Source organism: Nomascus leucogenys, chromosome 18, assembly GCF_006542625.1.
Source record: "Nomascus leucogenys isolate Asia chromosome 18, Asia_NLE_v1, whole genome shotgun sequence".
NCBI lineage: Eukaryota > Metazoa > Chordata > Mammalia > Primates > Hylobatidae > Nomascus > Nomascus leucogenys.
Genome location: NC_044398.1, coordinates 76,341,703 through 76,360,796, shown reverse-complemented (window position 1 = coordinate 76,360,796; position 19,094 = coordinate 76,341,703). Strand labels below are relative to the sequence as shown.

Here is a 19,094-nt window from a genome sequence, read left to right as displayed (position 1 = left end):
GCATGTAAGCAAACCTCAAAAGTCAAAATTTCTGGTTTAAAACATTTCTGGGCACTTATAATTTCCTTCTGTAGATTTTGAATTTACCACAGTTGTTACTGGAAGTACTATAGTTCAACCCACATGTTAAGTTGCTCAATTAGTTTAGAGTCATAATGTAAAACCAACCTGACTTATTAAAGTTTATGGAAAAAGACCTACAACCGTTATGCAGGGTATATAAATAATGTTAACACTGAATTAGACCCTAGAAAACAGAAAATGAGAAAATAAATGTCTCTAAATAAAGGAATTTAAAGACTAAAATGGTATCTCATGTATTTCATTTATACTTAACACAAAGTCTTCCTTTCCACAAATTGCCAATTACTATTAAAAAGAAAAAAAAAGCCTTAATTACATCAAAAATACTTTAAATTTTTTCAAAATCATTAAAATTTCTTTGTTTAGGATTTCTTACTTCAGTGGCCTGTCTCCAAACATAACTCCATTAAAAGCAAGGGCCCTTGGTACAGAATTTTGGTCTGCAAATTCCACAAAAGCAAACCGAGTTGGCTGAGTCTCATCACCTGCCATCCGCACAAACTTCACTTCTCCAACTTGTTTAAAAAATTCAAGTAGTTGATCAGCTGTCGTTGTCTAAGGAAACAAAGTGACACTCTGATAAAATATATCCATTTAAAAAATCAGGTAAATATTACTGTATCCACTGATATGATTTTTAAGAAGGGAAAAAGAATAAGGGCTACTGCTGCTTTGTTTCTTCTTAAGTTAGTTACCTGGGAATTCAGATTTCCAACATAAACCGTTCTCCTAATTTCATCTATTTTGGAAGGATCCACATTTCCCATAAGTGGTGGCTGTGGTATCTCTCCAAGTGTTGCAATGTTGGGGTCTAGTGCTGCTGCTGGTATAGCTCCCAAACTGCTAAGTGAAACACCAAGCTATCGAAAGAAGAAAAAAAACACACAGAACACATATTTTCTATCAGTATCCAAAGCTACCATTCTCTAATTTTGAAAAGAATGAACTAACTCAACAAGAATGAAAGGAGACTAGGGACTCCAAACTTTCAGTCATATATATGTCTGACTTATTAAAAGTAAGGTCACATTAGTTTTAAATGTAATTCGAAATATATTTTACTGTCTGGATATTTTAGCCACTTTTAAACTTGACCCTAAAAAATAGGCTGTTTCTCATTACTTGAGGTAGCTACGTTCTATAGTTTCCACGAACAATAAGTTATTGAATATTGAACCATTATTCCTAGGGAAAATACAGGCTGAAGTTCCTACAAGCCTCTGGTCACATTTACATTAATTAATAAAATATTTAACCTTATTTTATATGTGCTTCTGTTTAAAGACACCTTAGCTGTTGTATATTGTCGGTTCATTAACACTGAACTCACAGTCAGCAGCGCTACAACTCAGGCCTGAATGAAGCTTATCTAATACATGTATTTAATATTTTCTCCATGAGGTGCTTCACAATCTCCCTGTACTTAGGAACACTACACAGCAGTTTGGCACTACACTTGTGGGCCCATCTTAACAGTGAAATCACCAACGAAAAGCACAATTCAAAGAACATAGCACTAAACAGACTGCATGCTTGTTTACAGCCTGAGTGCCAAAACAAGAAGACTTCGACCTCCGTGCATATAGACAAACCCAAATTTTTCATCACTCTGTGTCCACAAACGACCACAAAAGTGCTCCAACTGTTGATGTGGGGATTTCAAAAAAATTTTACTCACTAAGTGAATTCAAAAATACAGAATTCACAAAGAATGAGAATCAACTGTACCTTGGTCATTAAAAAACACAGATTGTATGAGTTCCTAATAGTCAACAATTATCATAGCACCGAATTTAACTGAGGTAGTAACTTAATCCTTTTATCAACCCTAAGAAATGGGTATTATTATCATGCTGAAAGTTTACCTAAGAAAATATATCTAAAATATTGAGACCTTATTTATGCCATGGTAGGAAAAGGACAAAAACCTTAAAAAAAACTTTGAATGATCTTTCTATAGCATTACTAAATTCAGTTTTTACTTTCAGCTTTAAGGAACGTATTATTTTTAATGTGAATGTAAATTAGAAGAAATATAAGATCTCAGAATTTGAAAACAGAAAAAATTTTTCAGAATAAATGAAAAGAGCTTTCAAGGAAAAAAAGACAACTCTTTTCATTTCCACTTGTGCTGTTAGAGAACATTTTTGACCATTAATGACTATATATACAAATACGATACAGAACTAAGATTTAACAACTGTTAAGTAATGGCACTTGCTAATGGTGAAAACGGAAGTTTATGAAATCAATGTCACTTCTTATCACAGCAGCCAGTCTGATCTTTTTAAAACATGTCAAATCATGTCATATCCCTGCTTAAAACCCATCAATGATTTCTAATTACCTTAAGAATAAAATTAGAACCCCTCTTTCCATGGTCTAAAAAGCCCTACCATAATCTGTGTCCTATCTATCCCCTCCAATCTCAAACACTCATGACCCTCACTCACTATGCTTCAACCATACTGACCACCATTCTGTTCCTTGAACACATAAGTTCAATTAAAAAACATTTCCCCCCAAGAATCAGAATGCAGGTCTTTAGCATAGCAATGTTATGTAAAAACTACAAATCTAAAATTTTGCACTTCAAAATTTCAGAAACCACTCTTACAATCTATATAAATTAACAACGATCACATAGCTCATTTCTTAGTTCAATCCCTATCCAACACCACAAAGCTAGACTCAACTTCCAATTAAGGCAAGCTTTGTATTTTGTTTTAGGTTGTCTTTTGAAGAAAAATGGCACTTCTTTTAAAATAAATATGGCCAGAATTTTTTAAGCAAAAACCAAGAGCCAGTAATGGTAATATCCTTTTTTAATCCCACTCGGAAATCACAAAGGAAGCATTACTAAATTATGATTTAATTCTGCATAGTTAATGGAAAAATATTTTGCCATGTTTTCACCTTATTACATTTTCTCAAAATCAGACACCTATTTTTTCCCATTACCAAAGTTGTGTATCATTTCACGTATTTTAAATGGATTTAATCCTCATTAACTGAGAAATACAGTTACCTAGATCCTCTATGCTATCCAAAATATTTCTGGATATCATAGATATTTAGATATGCTATCCAAAATATATTCACTGATTTTCTAGTGAATAATCTAGTTGGGTTCTCAAATTTAAATGAATCCCCTATTACTTCAGGAGTAAATCCAAAACGCAGCGTAAGTCAGTGATAAAGTGGGAAAAAAAAGTTTAAGCAGTGATTTTGAATCCTATTAAAAAAAAGAAGATCCAAATGCAAATAATCTGAAGCTCTCTATTCAACTGGTCACACACAGTTGAACGTTCACCTCTTTCATAAGAGAGCTCATAGTACTTACAGTAGTCAAAGGATTTGGGGTCGGTATTGGAAGCAATCCTGCACCAGGCATCAGACTTGTCATGGTTGGGGCAGGAGCCAATAAAGAGAGGGCTTTGGATTCCTCTGGGATTTTACCTGCAGAGGCAAGTTCCAAACATTACAAAAAGCAGAAACACCACACAAACTTTACACTATGATTTTACAATTACCCTTGCAGTTAAAAAATAATAATAATAAATGAATCTATCTATCAGATCCGTATAAAGAAATAAATAAGAACTTAAGTCTTTCCTTTTATCCTGCTCTACTAGGAAAAATAAAAGTGAGCAAAACTTCAAATATTAACAATCTCATTAATGGAATATTATTTTAAAAATTGAATAATGTAGACAATTATTTAACACTTTGAGCTATGGGTCACCTGTACTGGAAACTTAATGTTCATGAACCAAACGATATCAAGCATGGACGCTTTCCCAGGACGGTGTTTTCGCGGTGATCGAAAGTTGTGTTACACATGACAACCGTTCGTGTTGGCTGCATCACTAATAGCACACAGAACATCAGATACAGAAAAGAAGAACATTTTTTAAAGTTTAATCCCCAGAAATGGCAAATAACCAAATTAGTCAAAAAAAAGAAAAAGAAAAAACAAATATGTGCGAATTGAAATTTCTTAATGAGTGCCCCTATCCTGTTACTGAAACTACCTATTTGTGATGCAAACAATTTTGATAACCCTCCAACAGATTCCATTTAATTTCAAATAGAAAACAAAAACTTACTCCATGTAATCAACTTCAACGTAAAAGGAAGCCTACATCCATTCAGTTAATAAGGCATCTCACCAACATCAGAGATGCCTAAAAGAATTCAGTTCCAAAAAATATGCCTTGGGAAACTACTAAAAATGTTTTAGGAAAAAAAAAGTTCCCTGGTTTCGGAAAACTTCTTATTAACTTTTAGAACCAATTTATGTATACTTATCTGAAGGGGGAGGTTAATACCTTAAAGCTTGCTTAAAAACATTTTAATTGCCTAATAACAATAGTAACATTAAAATAATCTAATAACAGTAGGAAAAAACTCCCTATAACCTAAAAAAATGAAAAACTTACTCTGAAATAAGTACGATTTGTCATATTCATTGCTGAATTCTAATCAATTACTTCTGATAAGGACTGCAACTTGCACGTTATTTTTCCTTATCCCCCTTAGGCAAAAAAAAAAAAAAAAATTCCTAAATAGTTGACTACATGTGGATATATTTAGAAGAACACTCATGTGGTAGCTGGTAAAGCATTTCTATTACTAATTCTCCAAAACTGTTTTAAAAGACAATGCACAAAATCATGCTAAACTGAAATACAGCATATGCAGTAAATTTTCACAAGCAGCATGCCTGGTTTCAGTTGTAAAAATATTTAAAACAACCACATGTGCAGAGATAAGTCCCTAAACAATATTATCTGAATATATCTTTAAACATGGATGGAACTCAAGTCAGAATTTAAAACTTGATTTAAATAATGGCTATGCCTTATTTATAGGAAGCAAATAAAACCTACTATTTTCTACCTTTGCAGCATCTAAGTTTATATTACTTTACTACTTTCAAAAACAAAGTTATCTTTATTATTTCAGTAAAAATTCTGGAGAACAGATTTCTTAACATGCATCAACAAAAGGCAGGTAGGCCTTATATTAAAAACATCAAATAACAATGATCTGCTTTATATGTATTAGTTATTGGTATTAACACATGTATTTATATATACCCACATATACACTATACTATTTATATTGATTTCACCTGTTTTATGTTATAAATTGGTATTATCTTAAAAGGTTTGTAAAACCTGAACGTTCTTGATAAATTGAGGTTTTGAGGCAGAAACTCCATCTTCACTACCTTAATGTATGCACCTAAAGAAACTAAGTTCTAATCTAGTAATGTTCCAAATTTAATATTACTTGTCCTTTAATAAGCAAAACTACCTATTGAAGACATTGTAGAAAGACTATACAAACAAAAAGGGTATTCAACACTGGCCAAAAGTTGACTACTTAGTATTATGAAGTCTTTCACTTTTAGCTTAAATATCAGTAGGTTGTCAGACTCTCACTGCCTTTCAAAAGTGTATACTACTTATATAGTATACTACTATAAATGTATAACTCCACTATAAGCACATTTTTTAATAAATTAACTTTTAATTACCATTCTAATTACTCTATATACTTATTCTAATTACCTAAAGGTAATGGTAAAAGTACTTTAAGAAAAAGCTCCATTGCTTAATTTCCAAGATAGAATTCTACCAAATTTACCCTCCAAATAACAGAGCTTATAAAAGTATAAAACAAATAAGCATTTAGCATTTTTCCCAAACTATACTCCTCAAAGTCAACTGAGGAAAACATCTCTCACAGTATTAAAGTAATAGTCCTAATCTCAGAATCCATTTAGAAGCTAGTAACCTCTGAAAAATATTCAACAAAAAATTCAAGCTAACAAAAACCTACACACAAATAAGTAAGTTTCTCAAATATCCATTCCCCACATAGGCAACAAAAAGTCTTCGTAAGTCAAGGAAATAATTTCTATAATAAATAACCATCATAAAAACGAGAGGCTCTTCTCTACTCCCAGATTGTTATATTTACTTATTTTCCTTGATGATTTTGTATGCCTAAAATTCCAGGGGGAAGGACAAAAATTAGAAGCTATCAGTTTTTATGAGAGATGTAGACGAGGGGGAAAAAAACTAGAAAAATGTTGCGCTGAGATCAGAAAGTGTTCCTGAGATACTTATCAGTGTTTTAATGTTTCAAGAATAAAATGTACCTTATCAGTCCATACACATGAATTAAGACTCACAATGAGCTTCACAACACTGTATCCTAATTTACCACATGAAAATTTGCTTTATCTTAAGGTTGAGCTCTACTAATCATCTCCCAATATAATTTGCAACACATTATGAACCCTTAATGAAATACCATTTACAAAGAACTGGGAAAACCAGCTCACAAGTTAAAGTGAAAGAGATTTAACAAAACAAAAACAAAAACAAAAACAAAAAAAGGGACAAAATAAAGAAAAAGAAATGAAATTAAAGTAAAACAATAAAAAACAGAGACAGGGCGTCCATCTTCTGCGGTTCAGACTCCGATCTCATTTCCCCAATGAAGGTTTCACTTGACGGCAGGTTTAGTGGCATGGCAAACAATGCCTAACTCAGGCAAGTGTAACAGGTCTGCCTTGGCCAGTCTAGTCATCTAATAATGCACAAATATCACATAGAGAAAACATACAAAACCAAATTAATAGTCAAAATCCATCTACCAGAAAATGTGGACATAAAGTTATGACTGATGATTAGGCTGACACCCTTGTTATGTTTGACCGTATCTTTTTCTACGTGTTAACATTTATCAAAAGAAATCTGAAATGCACGCAACAACAAAAAGAGGTCATATTTGGACAAGTATAATGAAAGCATATTTTATTTTGAAATGGCATGTTTTATTAACAAAGGCTAAGGCTTAATATGCATGAAACTGTTACACATCAAATGTTACTTTTACAGCTTAGGATCTTCTCACATTACTGTCTACACTAAAAAACAGCAATTCAAAGAAACTGAAAAAACTTCTTAAATTTTTTTCTATGGTTTTTCTCACTTATGTCATGATGCTGTTTGTTCAACATCAAGGAAAGGATGCATCCAGTGAGGTCAACACAACACTGCTTGCTTACAGCACCACAGCACATCTCCTCTTACAGAACTTACTCCACTGGAATACTTTCCTTTGGTTATTTCACACTCACTCTGCTATCTTTTTTAGTACAATAATGCACTATTTCTTTGCTTGTAGTGCATAATCAGTATTTTAACAGCTCACTGTGAAATTCTTGAGGTTCCATAAATTCATCTCTGCCGTATTTAATACAACTAATGAAAAACGTATATCTGAATGTTTCACCAATACCAACTGCAGGTTAGTGTTTCAAAATATTTACTTATAAGTAAATTGCAATAAAAGTATGCTTAAATTTTTCTGTTCAAAAACAGTAAAACTGTCCAAATTGTAATATTAAAAACATTAAAAAGGTACATCTGACTGTGCATTTATTCATCTCTATCAAGTAAAATAAACAATGAAAGGGACATCTACATGCCCATCATCTTGAACATTTATAACAAAATACAGTAGGGCTTCTCAGACATATGAAAGATTCTATGGGAATATAGCAGGTTCCAACCAAGCAACACTGATAAAATTCTTCCTTCCAATTCAGTAATAAGCTAACATAATAAAAGATCCATTGTTATTGGTGGTATTAATTTTCATATAATTAATATTCCAGTTTAATAAACCTTTTACCTGATTTCTTTTTTCCCATGCAGTTTCCCTCAGTATGAAATTTCACTACAAAGTTTGTAGAACGAAACCATTCACCAGCTCCTTTCCCACCTCACCAATTTGGGGCTTACTGTAGCCTTACAGATCAGCAGATAAAGATATATTTGGCCAATAATTAACTTTAATCCATTTTTATCTCTTCCCTACCCACTCTAATCCCCAAGCATGGGAAAGACACTTCCAAATTTATCTGAAAAATACTGAGAATGTCCTATTCTGGGACTTAAAAAATACGAGCCTGGTACTCACTGTATTAGACTGTAATGTTTTTGACATCCCAGAACAGGCATTCTGAAATAAGCATAAAACCTTGAAAGTGCAGCAAACCGCTTATTATATATTATTTTAATGTCAGCCTGGCCACTAAAAGAGGTTTTAAAAATTACATATGAAAGCCCATCAAACTGTTTTCCATAAACCTTTATGTTTAAAAGTTTCAGTTGCAATCATCCACCAGAGAAAATCTACTTTAAGACATTTTAATTTATAACAACCCAATTCTAAAATCCTGTACACAAGCTAGTCAGTGCTCTGAATAAAAGTTAATTACACACCAGAAGTGTCAAAATTCAGCCCAGAGCCACGTAAGTGGCTCTGTAAACAGAAGTTACTAAAAAATATTAGTAATAATTAGTTCTTAAAGCAGTTTAGGTCATAAAATTTAATGGATACTTTAAGGCCTTTGTTCCTATCTTCAACAACTATTTCCTTCATGGAGGCTTTGGAAAATTGCTTTCCTTTTTTTCCAACACTCCTCCTGCCCTTTTTGGGGCCAATAAAAGAAAAAATTAAATTCCAGTTGCAAAGCAAACAATTACATTGAATATAAAATAATGATCTCATAGTAACAATTAAGGTAAATTACCTTAAGAGTGTACTTGAAAGTATAAATTACAAATATTTTTCTTATAAATATCACTTAACCCCAATTTGCCAAAATGTGTACACTGTTTTCATTTGTAATAGTATTAATATTGAACACACAGGGTAAATGCTTCTTTATGCATTTAAAATAATTTCCCATATCAATTATTTTTTTAATTTCAGAAAGCTTTCTTTGCAATCTGCAAATTGACTACAGAAAGCCAAAGCAAACCAGAAGCCAATTTATGAATGTTAAATTGTAAAATCTCAAATGTACATGTCATAAATTAACCATTTTAATATTACTATTAGGTAAAAATGTTTACCTTCTCCAAATTTCATTCTTACTTTCATACACACACCAAGAGTACTGTCTACTTGCCAATCTCTAGGAAAGCTAAAGGCAATAACAGACAGGACAGAAATTCAAATAAGAAGAAAAAAAGCGAGATACCAACCTTCTGCACAAGGAACAACTATCAGAGCTCTGTCAATAAAAACCGTGTTAGTTAGATGCTGGGCCACGCCAACACTTGATGGATCACGAAACTTAACATAACATACTTTGGAGGAAAAAGCAAGAGGTGCGTTGCTGCAAGATAAAAAGAAAACAATTGAACTAATAAACATTTGCTTAGTTTTATCATTTTCACTTAAAATTTCTTTCTTAATCTTTACATAATCTTACAAAATTAAGACTTTAAAACTTTTTGTTATTAAGGATCATTAACACATAAAATAGTGAAACTTAGTCATTTAATGGTGATTTGTCTACCACGACAGAAGGCAATCCAGGCAGGCCTACTGCCTTACTTGTAAAACTTGGAACTCAAATTAATCAATCCTTAATCTGAGTGAAATGTAAAAAAAGCTAATTTAACCCAAAAATTAACTCAAAAAGTGTATCATATGTAAGCAAAAATCCCTTTATAAAAGCTCCAATCCTCAAGATTTCAAATTTTATCATTCCAATTCTTCCTAAATGTGTTGCCCAAGCATTTACATCACTAAAAAACTTCACAATAGTCTTAGAAACAATCAGGTAATATGGAATTTAAATTAAGGTCTTTTGCATACACCAGAGCTGGGCAGTGATAAGATTTTCCAGACAAAAGATTTTACAAACAAAATCTTACATATTTAATAGGCAACACAGACTCTAACTGGTCCTACTTGTTCAGTTTAATCCAGGCAGGCAGATAGTAAAAATGAACCAGACAAAGCACAAATGAAAGGAACTTTTCCTAGAATACATCCTGTTAGATTCGAAAATATACTATTCTCATGCATAATCATTTTGTCAGCCTATCCCCATAATTACTTTTCATTAAAATCTGTAATTGTCTTTAGCAGGAAAAAAAAGACCAAAACTTAAGTATATACATAATCTGTAACATAGATTTTATATTAAAATCTATTTGAAACATTTAAGATTTTTCACATTAAAAAAAGAGAGATCACTTAAAATTTTCACACTAAAAAAAGAGACATCACTTAAAAAATATATATGACTTAATAGTCATTTACTTTTGTTTACAAAACAGGAAAGAAAACTGACTACAATTCCGGAACTAGTAAACGGCAAAGTTAACATCTAATGTCTAATCATCTAATTCCAAACTTCATGCAACTGTGATCATTCAACTAATCAAGAATCTTTAAACCATTCTGAAATACTATTAAATTAGCAATCCCACAAACATTAGCCGTTTTTAAAATCCAAAAATCCAGATTTCTTTGTAATTCTTCACGTTCAGGAACAAATTCATCTTTAAACAATGTAGAATAACTACATTAATAACGGTTAAATTTATATATATTCATGCTATTAACCAAACAATGTGATAATAAAATGCATCTGCATTTAGAACTTAAAACTATTTACATTATTAACACAATTAGTAAGGCTAATTAAAGTTGAAAATGAAAGATGTACCGCCGGGCGCAGCGGCTCACGCCTGCAATCCCAGCTCTTTGGCAGGCCAAGGCGGAAGGCAGGCGGATCACGAGGTCAGGAGATCGAGACCATCCTGGCTAACACGGTGAAACCCCGTCTCTACTAAAAATACAAAAAGTTACCCGGGCGTGGTGGCGGGCGCCTGTAGTCCCAGCTACTCGGGAGGCTGAGGCAGGAGAGTGGCGTGAACCCGGGAGGTGGAGCTTGCAGTGAGCCGAGATCATGCCACTGCACTCCAGCCTGGGCGACAGGGCAAGACTCCTTCTCACAAAAAAAAAAAAAAAAAAGAAAAGAAAAAGGATGTACCTCTTAACATCCAACTCACTTCTGCCTAAGGGCATCCAACTCAGGATTCACTTCAGCCCTCAACAAAAATCCCTCCTTACCCAATCCAACACCTAAGTCAAAGCAACTTGTGTACTGACACTGAGGTAATTGTATGCACATCCAGACTTAACTCACCACCTTTACGTGACCAAATCACCAATTCAGGCCTCTCATGGGCTCTAGACTCCCAGGTACAAGTGCCTGCTGGAATATTACACCTTGATGGTAACTAAATAAGTTGAAAATACATTCATCAACCTCCTTCCTTACCAGTCTTGCCCTCTGTCCCCTATATTCCATATTTCAGTAAAAGATACCATCATATTACCCAAGTCTGAAACCTAGGAGTCACTAGTGTGACCGTCCTAAGCACTGCCCACCAACTACTTCCAAAGCTCTTTCTAGGTACACAATAAAATTCCATTTTTCTGTTCCTTTAAGTTAGGTGTGGCCATGTAACCTGCTTTGGTCAGTTAAATATGAGCAGAACTGACGTGTCACTATTCTGAAGAAGCTCTGAGAACCACTGTTTGACTCTTTCCCTCTGCCACAATGACTGGCAACATTCAAAAGATGGTTGGGACTCATCAACTTCATCCCAGAGCGAATAAAGATCCCATCCCCATGAATTTAGTCTAAAAAATATTTTGTCAGCCAGGCAGGGTGGCTCATGCCTGTAATCCTAGCACTATGGGAGGCAGAGGCGGGCAGATCACCTTATGTCAGGAGTTTGAGACTAGTCTGGCCAACATGATGAAACCCCATCTCTACTAAAAATACAAAAATTAGCTGGGTGCGGTGCCACACACCTGTAATCCCAGCTACTTGGGAGGCTGAGGCACAAGAATTGCTTGAATCCGGGAGGCAAAGGTTGCAGTGAGCTGAGATCACACCACTGCACTCCAGCCTGGGCAAGAGAGTGAAACTGTGTCTCAAAAAAAAAAAAAAAAAAAAAAAAAATTGTCAAACTACAAAGATCTGAAGTTATTTCCAAAACTCTACTTATTCTAACTGATAAATTATCCTTGACCTTTCTGTCCTCCTCATCCAATTGGTCAATAAATCCTGCTTAGAGTACCTTGTAAATATTTGTCACATTAATTTTTTCATCATTCTCATTACCAATGCCTTAATTCAGACCCTCATCATTTCTCATGTGGATTACTTAACAGCTCTTAACAAATCACACAGCACCCAGCCTCAAATCCTTATTAATGGTCTTCCACAAAAGCTCTCACAGTGATCTTTCTAAACACTAAATTTCATTGTGTCACTCCACATAATCAAATTTCCTTAAAGGTACTATTCTGTTCTTGCCTCGTCATGGAAATGCACCCAAAAATTATACCTGTGGTTCCAGCAACACATCACAAACATATGGGTCTTCATATATGCTGTTCCATTTGGTTACGATGTCCTAACGCCCATTTTGAATGCTAATTCCACTTTTCTTCAAGGCTCAAATTTCCAAGTCTTCTGGTAAACCATCTTAAGATACCGCAATCATTAGGTACAGCCTCCTACATGTGCTACCAAGACATTCTATATTGCTTTGGCACAGGCCTTAGCACGGTTTCCTTATATGAAACCCTCAAAAGATCCTATAAGCTTCTCTAGCCGTAAATGATTAGTCACCAGTCTCAAGGGCCCATTTCCCCGGCTGACCAGCAACCTCTAATTTGGGAAGTCAGGCTCAACCAAATGAGCTACATCAATCAATCAGGTTCTCTCTATTGGGCTGGAAGGTGACTTACAGTAAGCTGTAAGCCAGATGATGAGTACACAATAGGTATGCAAAGAAACGGAGTAGATAGAAACAAACCGAACTGATAATAAACACTGGAGAGAAAGAAGCAGATAGTCATCTTGATTGCTGATACCCTTCCAGTTCCCAGTCCTAGTTCCCATGAGGCCTGGCTGTACTACAATCTCTGTTTTTCAATGTAGTGAAATCTTTCTTTTTAATAATAATGCCTCTTCTCAATGTACCTTGAGTAACACTGTTTCTGTCCTTTGTAACCAAAAACAATCTATGATTATAATAACCTACTAAAGCTCTAGCAATTCCAACAGGAGTAACTCTTTTGCCTCTGAAATCTTCAAGAGCCTGACAGTCATCTCTGAAGCAACATTTCTAAATTAACAGATCCTTTTGTGAAGGAATGTAAACATAAGTAAGCATTACTGAAAACTAAAACCACATTTCCAAATACCCCTAGTTGAAATCTACTTCATTTCAAACTTAAAACATCCACAGGAATAGGAATTCCGAGTCTGATTTGTAATGCAACCACATGTGAAGATATGCCGCCAAAATTTCAGAAGCCTGGGAACTGGTTAAAAAAATGTTGGTCTGTTCTGAACAGTATTATCATGGAAGTATGGATACTAGGTATGGCTACTCCACTGATTGAAGCAATTTTCTTTTCTTTTCTTTTTTAGACACAGCCTCACACCGTCACCCGAGCTGGAGTGCAACGGCGGGAACCCGGCTCACTGCAACCTCCCCCTCCCGGGGTTAATGCAATTCTCTTGCCGCCTCCTGAGTAGCTGGGATTACAGGTGCACACCACCACACCCAGCTAATTTTTTGTATTTTTAGTAGAAACAAGATTTCACTATTTTGGCCAGACAGGTCTCGAACTCCCGACATCGTGATCTGCCTGCCTCCACTTTCCAAAGTGCTGGGATTACAGACGTGGGCCACTGCACCGGGCCAATTTTCTTAATCTTCATTTCCAATTACCTTCCTTAAAATAAAGATCAACTTACATTTACTTTATAAAAATGCAAACATTTGAAATTTTCAGGCATGGTAACACTATTTTATTTTGACCATTATAAACTAAAATTATTAGAGTGGTAAGCCAACACACAGATAGCTCATCAAACAAATGTGTACTTGCTTGTGCCCAGGAGTTCAAGACCAGCCTGGGCAACCGAGGAAGACCTTGGGGGAAAAAAAAACATAAAAAGGGGTGACATATTCCATTTGGTCTAAATGTATGCATCTATAGAAACTAGCAGGCCAGGCACAGTGGCTCACATCTGTCATCCCAGCACTTTAGGATGCAAAGCAGGCGGACTGCTTAAGCCCAGGAGTTTGAGTCCAGCCTGTGCAACATGGTGAAATCCTGTCTCTGCTTAACTAAATAAATAAAATTTTAGAAATAAATTTTAGGCCAGGCGCGGTGGCTCACGCTTGTAATCCCAGCACTTTGGGAGGCCGAGGCGGGCGGATCACGAGGTCAGGAGACCGAGACCACGGTGAAATCCCGTCTCTACTAAAAATACAAAAAAATTAGCTGGGCGTGGTGGCGGGCGCCTGTAGTCCCAGCTACTCAGAGAGGCTGAGGCAGGAGAATGGCGTGAACCCGGAAGGCGGAGCTTGTAGTGAGCCAAGATTGCGCCACTGCACTCTAGCCTGGGAGACACAGCGAGACTCCGTATCAAAAAATAAATAAATAAATAAATAAATTTTAAAAAAGAAAATAGCAGTACCCAAATTTAGCAGATTTTAGTTTGACCTCATTCGTCGACTTAAGTTTTGGTTTTTTAAAATACAAAATCTTATCAATTTTTCAAAAAAAATTACAACTTCTCACTGGGTAGGTAAACGCAGAAACCAAAGAACCAACTTTTTGGGCATCAATTAAATTTCTTGGCCTTAACTGGTTATTTTGTCTTTTATTAAACATAATGATAGCACTATACAATATTTTTTAAACCAATGAGGTAATAATATGTGTAATATTTTATCAGTACATTAATATACATCCTTTAGAGGACAGAGGACCTACCACAAAAGATATGCCGAAACATGAGCAAAGCATACAGTATCATGTACAAAAATATTAGTTGGTGCATTATTTATAACAGGGTTTCTCCACTGGGCTTCAGTGGCCCTATGGATTAGCACAATTCCTCCTGTTTAAGACTACTTATGAATTGCTAACATTTACCTACTAAATGCCAACAGGCCTTCTAATCATTGTTGACAATCAAAAAGACACACCTCCCAATTTCTAGCTAAAATCCACTAATTTGTAATACCAAAAAAAGCAATCAAAATATCCAACAATAGAATTTCAAAAACACACAATACACTCAGAAATTACTAATCTCTAAATATTATTATTATAAATAAAACAGCAATATGGAAAATGCTTATGACATATTAAGTGAAAAAAGTTTAAAATCAGTGTGATTCCTTTGATTATGATATATTACATATATTACATAATGATAGCACTATACAATTATTTTTAAAACCAATGAGGTAATATGTCCAATATTTATTAATGCATGTGAAAAGGACTGCAGTGAAATACACGGAAATGGAGAGAAGCTTTGACAAAGTGGTGAGATCACAAGTGCTCTTTCCTTTTCTCTATTTTCTACAAAGTGGCTTTAGTGGTTATATTTTTTTTAACTAAATAAACTTAAGTAGCTGACAGATTTTTACATTCTTTCTTAGAACTTTTGAAGACCAGAGAAGTGAAGGAAATCAACAAGCAAAAAAAATCAACACAGGAAAAATGTCTAGTGTTACAAATCAGGGTAGGCTTACCCTTCAGGGTTTAGTTACTTGAAGGGGGTCACAGGGAACTTACAGGGTGCAGATAATCCTGACTGTGTGCTGTATGTTTACTTTGTAAAGATTCACCAACCTGCGCTTATGACCTGTGCACTTCTCTGTAGGTACATTAAACCTCAATGAAAAATTTACCGAAAAAACAACAAGGATTTCTTACTTGTGTAAGAAAGTTTTCACAAGCTGTGAGACTGATTTACTGTGCAAAAAGTTAATAGTAATTCTACATATTTATCAATTGGCAGCACAAAAAAAGGATGACAAACTACAAATAAGAATTCTTAACGCTTACAGTGAATGTTCACGCGAATTCCCTAGCCTTGTTAATGTTTAAAAAATAAAGATGAAACTCAACCATTGCATCATGCCAAAATAATTAAATTTCAAATCTGAATTTTCTTATTAGCAACTTAAGTCATTTTTTTTTTAAGAGATAGGGATCTCAGTAAGTTACTTAGGTTGGAATCAAACTCCTGGGCTCAAGCTATTCTCCCACCTCAGCCTCCTGAGTAGCTGGGACTATAGGTGCACACCACCACACCTGGCTCAATCATAAAATTTTAATGAGAAACTATTTTCACCTTCTATTAATGTATTTCCAATATACCTGGAAATATGTATTTGAAAATAAATATAATATGAATATATTTCCAATTTTAAAACGATTAAGTTTCTACTCAGCTCTAAAGATGTCATAAAATAATTTATGTGACACTGCAAAACAATATATTTTCAATACAACTACTACTATTGCATTTTTTATCCATTTCAGTCCAAATTTGCAAACACGTCTTCTAGTATAAGGACCAGGCAACGACAACTTCATTACGAAGCAGAAAACCTGTGAATAAAGCATGTCAGTATTGCTGCAAAACATGAATGAGGGATCTAGTATTACACTTAGGGAAAAACTAGTTGAGGATTTTGCCTGGCCTATATATGTTACACGTATCCAACAATTTTGCTTATTGTGCTACAGTTTGTGAAATACGCTACGGTATTCTTCCATATGTTTAAGTAAAGAACTTTTTATTCTCTTTGACTTTTAAACTCCAAGTAATAATATCTGATTTCAAAAAAGTGGCCCATTACTGTCAGTTATGGCAATCTGTTGTCACCCAAACCCAGGTTTCAACCAAATAAATGATATTATATGTTGATAATGAAGAACATTCTGCAATATATTTCTTCTACCTATGAGATACCTTATTACCACAGCCTTGAAAGCAAGATTTACAAAGGTTCATGTACAAAGTATTTTACTGACTGATTCCAATGCCTGCAGGATACGGCACTCCCCCAAACAATTCTCAATTATTAAGAAATGTTCCGAGAACTTAAATTGAGATGGCCGAAAGCATTTCCAAAAGTTAATTAAAGCAATAATGCCACGGTTAATCAATCAAAATGTATGTGCGTCCACTTATGCAGTATTCTCGTCAAAAATGTATTACCTGAATCTCGTCATGAATATAAAGATATATATATACACATATCTCTATATACCTCATCTATATATCTCATCTATATAAACTCAGATTATGAGTCATTTTACAAGACAAAATGAACTACAAAACAAAATATCAATGTCACGACTTTACAATCTTTAAAAGGTGACGGGACTGTCCTAGATTAAAGGAGATAACTATTAATACATGGATTACTTGGCATATTCAAGGGAGACAGTGTATCTAATTACATACTAGATCAAAAGCAGACAAAAAAGCATTATTAGAATAACTGGGGAAATTTTAATAATCAACTGTAGCCAAAAACAGACAAAATGCTCGTGAAAGGAACATGGATCTTCAATGTATTACTCTTTCAACTTTTCTGTATCCATGAAATATTCCAAAATGAAAAGCAGACAAAACTTAAAAAGTAAATTTTAAATATCCACACAACTTTAATATAGCTATGCAACAGTACTGTTATAACCTAAGATAGAAAACTAAAGAAAAATAGGTCTAAATGCATCACTACGAAATAAATCAAATTTTTTTAAAGAAATAAATCTTGGGTAACAATTACCCCTTCCCTCAAAGGATTTTGATATAATGAACAAAAAAAGGAAGATCTTAATACTGTAAGATCTATCATTTAAAAAAAAAAGTTTATGTGTGCAAGAATGTGAACAACCTGCAAACCCCTTGCGAGTGTTCTAAATAATATCGTACGAGGGAAGTTTTACCATTGCAAAATACAGTATCTGGGAAGTGGCCGCGAGCTGTGAATGCCAGCCAAGGTCTGGACTTTAAATGTATACGTGAGGGATAACCCTGCACCGACCTACACTTTTTCTGAAAGCTTTGGGACAGTGTGACCTTTCAGGAGGAAAATTTAATCTGTTGCCAAAAGGGCTAACGGACATGATCTTTGGGAACATGGATGCGCTCGGTTAGATAAACCAAGATGCTAAGTTTGTGCGACCGTCCTGGGGAACAAATACAGCCCCAGTTCCATCTTGTCACCAGCAGCAGGCTTTCTCGTCAGCAAAACGGCCTGACACCAAGGCCTTAAAAACTGGACAGTGGCTCAGGCGCGGTCTCCGCGATTTTCAGAGTGGAAAAACGCTCTGAGGCGTTTGCCATGAGGGCTGTTCCGGGCCCACCTGCGGCCATCTTAAGTTCGGGGGGGAAATAAGAGGGAGGGGGTACGGAATTCGAAGACCCAGCAGGGAACACAAGGCCCGGAGGCACGGAAAGGGCAACCATTCTAAATCCTTGGTAAGGGCTCCGTGCAGTAGTTAACCCCCCAAATCCGACTAATAAGGAGAGCAGGACGGCGGAACCCCGGTGCCCTAATCAAATATGGGCACCAAGGTAAGCCCGGGCGATCACGTGACATGCACTGCGCGCCCGCGTCGGCGCTCTCCTCCACGCCTCGGCTCCCGAGGTCTCTATGGCGCCCGTGCCCCTCCCCCAGCCGAGCTCCAGCACTTACTCCGGGGGGTAGAGCCGCAGCTCCTCTATTTCTCCTAGGAAGGAAAAAAGCGTCCGCATCTGCTCGCTGGTCACCGCCGACGACAGATTCGTCACCTGAATCACCGACGTGGGGGTGAGGCCGAAGCCTAAGCCCAAACCGAAGCCGCCGCCGCTGTTCATCCCGATCCCGCTGCCGCTGTCTTCCCGCTCCCCAACGTCTACGACGCGTCAGCGACGGAGCCGGGAAAGCGGAGAACGCGCGGCCGCGAGCGCGCTCCCGCTGGCGAATTCACAGCGCCGGGCAGATCTAGCCGCCCGTTTCACAACTCCCCTGCTCCCGGGGCTGCGCGCGCCAGCCGGAAGCGTCGCCCGGCAACCCGGCGGTTCTCGCGAGGCTGCGGCCTCCAGCTCCCGGGTGCGTGGTGCTGTTGCTGCTCGTTTCACCGTCTGGATTTTTATCGGTGTTTTTGTTTTCCCCAAAAGTCGATGAGAGTCTTGTGCTCCTGTCTACCCGGTTCCTTCCGGTCTCGGATTGGGAAACCAAGCGGCCTGGCCTGCTGGTGCGGGACTGTAAAGGAGGAATGACTCT

General features: G+C 36.0%; 1 protein-coding gene across 7 annotated transcripts in view; it reads right to left on the bottom strand.

The window, feature by feature from the left end:
* Positions 1–18,839, bottom strand: part of SREK1 (splicing regulatory glutamic acid and lysine rich protein 1) — a 39,304-nt gene extending 20,465 nt beyond the window's left edge. For 2 of the 7 annotated variants that reach the window (XM_004091226.3, XM_030798140.1), the window contains exons 1-6: positions 18,525–18,821; positions 9,162–9,295; positions 3,830–3,953; positions 3,428–3,543; positions 780–944; positions 461–639 (exon numbers count right to left, since the gene is read on the bottom strand). In XM_004091226.3, coding sequence (XP_004091274.1) covers positions 461–639; positions 780–944; positions 3,428–3,490 — 407 coding nt within the window. In that variant the 5' untranslated portion in view covers positions 3,491–3,543; positions 3,830–3,953; positions 9,162–9,295; positions 18,525–18,821. Of the gene's footprint in view, positions 1–460; positions 640–779; positions 945–3,427; positions 3,544–3,829; positions 8,709–9,161; positions 9,296–18,524 lie in introns of those variants that run through there. The other 5 variants (XM_003266002.4, XM_030798139.1, XM_030798142.1 and 2 more) reach the window with 4 other exon arrangements.
* Positions 18,840–19,094: the final 255 nt, after the last annotated feature.